This window comes from Myotis davidii, unplaced genomic scaffold (genome assembly GCF_000327345.1).
Source record: "Myotis davidii unplaced genomic scaffold, ASM32734v1 scaffold1431, whole genome shotgun sequence".
NCBI classification, from domain to species: domain Eukaryota; kingdom Metazoa; phylum Chordata; class Mammalia; order Chiroptera; family Vespertilionidae; genus Myotis; species Myotis davidii.
In genome coordinates, this window is record NW_006282737.1 from 151,576 (window position 1) to 158,844 (window position 7,269).

Here is a 7,269-nt window from a genome sequence, read left to right on the forward strand (position 1 = left end):
ACAGAATTATTTGATTTATGACTAAGATCCCTCTGGTTGTGTGGAGAATGGGGGGGGGGCACAATTTTGGGGACATATTTCTGTAGTCTTGGTGAGGAGGCTGTTGGCTCAGACTGTTAGCATGGTAAGGCTGGATGGAGACACTGATAGACTTTGAGAGGTCACCTTGAATTTATTAGGTCATCTGGATACCAGATGGGCTGAGCCCCCAAATGGTGCCAGCCCCAAAAGACGGGGAGTCAGGTTTTTAAAAAACTCTAGGCGGGCTTTTTCTGGCCAGAGAATGCTCTGTGCAGGTCTGGATTCTGGGAAACTCCTGAGGGGAGAGATAATGGTCTTAGCAAGTGGAATGTGGTCTCAGCAAGTGGAATGTCCATTGTGAAGTGGCCTAAAGGTCAGCTCCCAGGGGAGGGGTATTGATTCAATTCTTTGATCAGGCCTAACGTGAATGTCACATCAGTAACACGTGATTTTGTAGAAGTATGGCCCGGGTGATATTTGGGATATACTTATGCTAAAAATGTAGTTGTTGATCTGCTATTCAAATTTTAGCCGTGTTTTGCCTTTGACCTGACAACTCTACCACAGGGGCCAGTAGAGGAAACTGAAGGGGCCAAAGTGGCAGCAGGGGAGGTGTGAGGAGAAGCCCCAGAAAAGACAAGAGCGGCCCTTTGGGTGCACTTCTGCGGAGAACAACACTGGGAAGAGGAGCTTCTCAGCTCTTCCAAGTGTTGGCTGCGGGGGCGGCGGCGGGGCGGGGGCGTCCGTCCTCAAGGAAGTTTTGCCCCCACCTTCCGAGCCAATAGGCTCCCCATCCTCCTCCTCGGGGATGGGAGCTGCTGGGAGGAGGCGGCCTGCAGGGCGTCGCGGTAACCCCGCCTTCCGCACCCCCCGGGGTGGAGCCTGAGCGAGGAGCTCCCAAGCAGCCTTCTCTCCCCGGATGACGAACGGCGGGAAAACATGGAGTCGGGCAAGATGGCGCCTGGCAAGAACGCTCCGAGAGACGCCTTGGTGAGTGCGAAAGATGAGAGGCGGGGCGCAAAGCTCGGCACAGCCAGGAACCTGGGAGGCAGGCGCAGGCGTAGGCCTGAGCATGGTCTTGCGCGCTGGCTTCAGCCCAACCTGGGCGGCCCGGAAGGAGTGGGGTGGGGGTTCTGGCTCCGGGGCGTCCTCCCGCCATCCGGGGGCCCCGCCGGAGCGCGCAGGCCAGCAGTCGGGCTTTGTCTCCGGGACCTCGGTCCTCGCCACCTCTTCGTCTCAGCTGCAAGTGTGATGTGCTCGTATCTGGCGTCCAGAGTTCTGGTGTTAGCTAGCCTCCCCCATCGCCACATCCGAAAATGACAACCAGCTGGAGCCACCCCAGCTTCCGCTGGGAAAACCTAACCCGGCCTTCTCTCTTTGCACCCCCACTCCCCGCCCAAATGAAAGTTTTCTGCAAAGAGGGTGCTACAGCATTCGGTGTGTTCCTGACACTCACTTGTGAAGAAAAGGAGTACAAGTTTGGAGCCCAGAGAACGGGGACCTTGTATCATAAGTACAGATATTACCTTGGGTCCAGTCTTGATTTCTAATACCTAGATTATGCATCCGGTGTTTCTTATTTGAATCCACAGGTGATGGCACAGATCCTGAAGGATATGGGAATTACGGAGTACGAACCAAGAGTTATAAACCAAATGTTGGAATTTGCTTTCCGTAAGTTAATAAAACACCAAAAATTTGCCTACTTTGTGAATTTGGAAAGATTGTTTTATTGTAAGAACATTTTCAACTAAATTACTTTTAACAGTTAACATCATAGAATTCAGGTTAAAGCAGTAAAGAGAGCTCAAGATAAGGGGAAATGGTATTTATACTGAGATATTTTTAATTGATCATAGAGATAGAACAATTAGATATTAAAAACAAAATGCATAAACTAATTCAGAAATCAATGGAATCTTCGATTAAGAAAAGTGGCCATAAATATTAAGCTAGTCTCATGTTTAAGAAAATAATGTTTTGTTCTTAAAGGATATGTAACTACAATTCTGGACGATGCAAAAATTTATTCGAGCCATGCTAAGAAACCTAATGTTGATGCAGATGATGTGAGACTGGCAATCCAGTGTCGAGCTGATCAATCTTTTACCTCTCCTCCCCCAAGAGATGTGAGCAAACGTTTATTTAAAGTTAATTCGACTTAAAATTTTTTCGTTGTAGTTATAATAAGGTTTTTTGTTTTTGTTTTTGTTTTTTTAGTTTTTACTGGATATCGCAAGGCAGAAAAATCAAACCCCTTTACCTCTGATTAAGCCATATGCAGGACCCAGACTGCCACCTGACAGATACTGCTTAATATCTCCAAACTATAGGCTGAAGTCCTTAATGAAAAAGGTAAAAACTTATGGTCAATTTAGCTTTTTAAAAAGTTGAGATGTATTAGGGGAATTTGTAAAAAGCAAGTAGTACAGTAGATTAAAAGCTAAGATAATTTGATTTACTAGGATTGTTTTTTAATTTGCTGCTTTGAAAATACCATGTCTGCAGTTACCTGCTATGTTAAAAAAAAAACAAAATATAACATATAAGATTTTTAGAGCTAAAAGGAGCTTCAGTGTTCATCTAACCCAACACTCATGTTTCATATCAGGAAAGTGATCCTAAACTTACCTATGTAGTTAGTAGCAAAGCTAGGACTGATATTCAGGTCTCATAATTCCCAATCTTTCCATTTTACCATAGTTTTTTAGTGAAGCCTGATAATACACCATCAGGAATTGAACTTGCTTTCTGAAATATGACCTAAGGCTCTCCAATCACTGAAAAAGTTCTCCTCACATTGGGCTGCTTTTTTAAAAATATATTTTATTGATTTTTTTACAGAGAGAAGGGGAGAGGGATAGAGAGTTAGAAACATCAATGAGAGAGAAACATTGATCAGCTGCCTCTTGCACGCCCCCTACTGGGGATGTGCCTGCAACCAAGGTACATGCCCTTGACCAGAATCAAACCTGGGACCCTTGAGTCCGCAGGCCGACGCTCTATCCACTGAGCCAAACCAGTTAGGGCTGGGCTGCTTTTGATGTCTGAAATTCCACTATACTAGTAAGAGTTTATTTTGGTTTAGATGTTGACTAGTTAAGATTAAAAATTATAAGGAAGTTAGCTGTTATCCCCAAATAAGACTCTACCTTAAACCAAATACTATATAATTATATATTTACTTATATACATACTCATATCCATTTATAAAAACCCTAGTTTTAATGTTAAATTTAGAACACTAATAGAACAAAAACAAGACATTCTTGCCATGGATTATCCATTAATAATTCACATCAACAATCCTAATTTCATTCCTGGTAAGTTTAAGTGTCAAATGTGAACAACATTAAAACTAATTTGTTAAACCCTTAGGGACCTAACCAAGGAAGACTACTTCCACGGTTAAGTGTTGGTGCTGTTAGTAGCAGACCTACCACTCCTACTATAGGTAAGTGAGAAGGGAAATACCTTTTCTGGGTGGTAAAGAGGTGCCTCAGCACTTGATATTGAACTATAATCCAAATCAAAAGGTGAGTCAGAAATTCCCATATATGTGTTGCCATCATTACATTTACTCATCCTCTAGTAAAGCTATAGACATATATTTTATCAGATTTCAAAATGAGAAAGCCGTAAAGAATATCTGATCCCAAATGAGTATACATGTGGACATTACCCAACCTTGTGGTTAGTATAAACTATAGTACCAATAGTTTAAGCTGTGTTCTTTCTGCCTCCTATACAAATGAAGTTGCCAAATACACTCATGGCAGTAGCCAATTTATTATCAGGAATTAAAGAAATTTCTGAATAAATTTACAACAGAATGCAGTCAAAAGAAAGTTTTAAAATGTACAAAAAGTTTAAGGATATCAAAGGGAAAAAATTCTGTTTTAATACTAACCACTTCAAAAGTAGCACTGATTGTCCTATACCAGGGGTGGGGAATGTCCAGCCCATGGGCCGTATAAGGCCCAAGATATCATTTGGTATGGCCCTGCCAAGGCATTAAGGGTGAGTTAATTAAATGTTTGTCCAAATATAGCAGGCTGATTTATTTGTTTGTTTGTTTGTTAATCCTCGCCCAAGGATACTTTTTCATTGATTTTTAGAAAGAGTGGAAGAGGACAGAGAGAGGAAAAAACATGGATGTGAGAGACACACATCGCCTGGTTGCCTCCTGCAGGATGGTGACCAGAAATTAACCTGGGACCCTTTAGTCCATGGGCTGATGCTCTATCCACTGAGCCAAACCGGTTAGGGCAACAGGCTGATTTTTAAGTTGATAATTTTGTATGGCCCATGAATGACGTTATAAATATCCAAATGTCCCTTGGCAGAATTAAGGTTCCCCACTCCTGTATCCTGACCCCTTCATCAGTGCCTTCATCTATGCCCATCCATCATTCTTTGAGCATTTCTTGCTTTCTGGCAAAAGATGATCCAAGCTCAGCTTATATTTCTACCTGTCCTAGAATCAGCTATTTCTCCAAAGAGCACTGGTTCCTTTTAGTGGAGAATGGTATTTTTTTATTATTAAATTTATTGGGGTGACATTGGTCAATATGAACATACAGGTTTCAGGTGGGGGTTTCAGTGTTACAGGATCTGTATATTGTGCCAAGTGCTCACCACCCAAAGTCAAATCTTCTCTTGTCACCATATTTAGAACCCCTTTCTCCCCCCACCCACTTCCCTCTGGTAACCACCGCACTGTTGTATTCACGAGTTTGTTTTATATCCCACATATGAGTAAAATCATATGGTTCTTAGCTTTTTATGACTGACTTATTTCACTTAGTATAATGTTCTTAAGGTGAGAATGATATTTAGGAGTTGCGGTGGGGGGTCAGACAGGGAAAATGGAGACATATGTAAAACTTGAAACAATAAAAAAAGAGAAACCATTATTTGCATCTTTTTTAAAAATATTTTTTATTGATTTTTTACAGAGAGGAAGGGCGAGGGATAGAGAGTTAGAAACATTGATGAGAGAGAAACATCGATCAGCTGCCTCCTGCACAAATCCTACCGGGGATGTGCCCACAACCAAGGTACATGCCCCTGACCGGAATCGAACCTGGGACCTTTCAGTCCACAGGCTGACACTCTATTCATTGAGCCAAACCACTTAGGGCTATTTGCATCTTTTTAATGTCATTGGTTAGATAATAAGGAAATCCTATGTAATAAAAGGCTAATATGCAAATTGACCAAATGGCAGAATGACCAGTCGCTGTCACACACACTGACTACCAGGGGGCAAACGCTCAACGCAGGAGCCGGGTTCACAGCTGGGGAGCACAGTGGCAGTGGCGGGAGCCTTTCCTGCCTCAGCAGTAGCACTAAGGGCCCCTTAGTGGACATCCCCCTAGGGATCCTGGACTGCAAGTGGGCACAGGCCGGCTGAGGGGACCCCCTCTCCCCAGTACATGAATGTCATGCATCAGGCCTCTAGTATATAAATAATAGATTTAGATTTCCCGATTTTTTTTGTCCTAAATTCTTGCTGGATTTCTTTCACAAAGTATTTTCAGGAAAAAAAATCCCTTCTCTTTGATCAGTATTGTTTTCTGGCTCTTATTGCTTATAACTTGAGTCCTATAGATGTCATATAACTCTGGTATAAGCACCATTTGATTTTTGAGGTGTGTAGATAATCTCTTCATATTCTTAGGATATGAATTTACATTTCAGCATTTTCAAACCAGCCTAGTATAGCTTTACTTGTACACTTCTAACGGCATGTGACCTCTGTGAATAGAAATTTGCATATAAGTTTGTGTAAGGTTTTGGTCATATACTGCTCATCTGTAGATTCATATTAAGTGAATATGCTTTTTTTATATTGATTTCAGAGAGGACAGGAGAAGGAGAGAGGGAGAGAAGCATCAATGATGAGAAAGAATCATCAATCGGCTGCCCGCTACACATCTCCCACCAGGGATCAAACCCACAACCTGGGCATGTGCCCTTGACTGGAATCGAACCCAGAACCCTTCAGTCTGCCACTCTATCCACTGAGCCAAATTGGCCAGGGCTACCCTTTTTTTTTCTAAGTCTAAGCTATGGTAATCAGTTATACATGTTTTTCGTAAGTTAACCAATTTGTTATCAGTTGTGATTTTTATTCCTAGTTAGATCACTTCTTGGCCTTTTTGCTACGATCAATACTGTCGTTTTGCCCAGCCAGTGTGGCTCAGAGGTTGAGTGTTGACCCAAGAATCAAGGGGCTGTGGGTTCATGTGGTCGGTGCACATGCCCAGGTTGCAGGCTGGATCCCTAGTACGGGGCAGGCAGCAGGCAGCTGATTGATGGTTTTCTCTCATCAATGTTTCTGTCTCCCCCTCTTCGTTCCTCTCTCTGAAATCACTAAAAACATATTTTAAAATAAAAGGTGCAAGTTTTTAACTTTAAATTTTTTTCCAATGGGTTTTATAATGCATAAGACCTAAGCAACTACTCTGTTGAATTTTAAAGCCTAAACTCCATACTTACTTGTTAACAATTACTTACAGTAATGGCCAAGAAAACACCTACCTACTGTGAAATTTCTTGACCAAATAAAACATGACTGCTTCATTAAATGTCATCAAATTCTTTGAACCACTCTTTAATACATAAGAAAACTTGCCTAGGAATGAAGATATAAAGTTCTCACTTCCTGAGTTTGTAAAAGAAAGCAATAGAACCCAGATTTCTGTGTACTTTTAGGCTTTCTTCCATTAAGGCTTTCTTCTACTTTGTTCCTGGAGATGATGACAGTTGTAGATTTTTTTCAATGATAGTTGTAGTTTTTCTTTTTTCTTTTTTAATCTTTCTTGTTCAGGTTATTACAGATGTTCCTCTTTTCCCCCCCCATAGCTGCCCTCCACCCGGTTCCCACCCCACTGTCCTCATCCATAGGTGTAAGCTCTTTGTCCAATCTCTTCCCGCACCCCTAACAGCCCCTTCAGCCTGAGAATTGTCAGTCTGCTCCCTTTCCATGCCCCTGATTCTATTATATTCACCAGTCCGTTCTGTTCATCAGGTTTTTTATTCATTTGATTTTTAGGTTCACTTGTTGATAGATATGTATTTGTTGTCACTTTGTTGTTGATAATTTTTTATATTTACTTTTTTCTTCTTCCTCTTCTTAGAGCATTTCATATAATACTGGTTTGGTGGTGATGAACTCCTTTAGCTTTTTCTTGTCTGTGAAGCTCTTTATCTGACCTTCAATTCTAAATGATAGCTTTGCTG

The 7,269-nt window shown here is 41.8% G+C and overlaps 1 protein-coding gene across 2 annotated transcripts in view; it reads left to right on the top strand.

The window, feature by feature from the left end:
* The first annotated feature begins 917 nt into the window (after window positions 1-917).
* TAF9B (TATA-box binding protein associated factor 9b) overlaps window positions 918-7,269 on the top strand; it is a 12,330-nt gene continuing 5,978 nt past the window's right edge. For both annotated transcript variants that reach the window (XM_006753173.2, XM_006753174.2), the window contains exons 1-5: window positions 918-1,011; window positions 1,614-1,695; window positions 2,014-2,150; window positions 2,242-2,376; window positions 3,400-3,475. In XM_006753173.2, coding sequence (XP_006753236.1) covers window positions 961-1,011; window positions 1,614-1,695; window positions 2,014-2,150; window positions 2,242-2,376; window positions 3,400-3,475 — 481 coding nt within the window. In that variant the 5' untranslated portion in view covers window positions 918-960. The remainder of the gene's footprint in view (window positions 1,012-1,613; window positions 1,696-2,013; window positions 2,151-2,241; window positions 2,377-3,399; window positions 3,476-7,269) is intronic.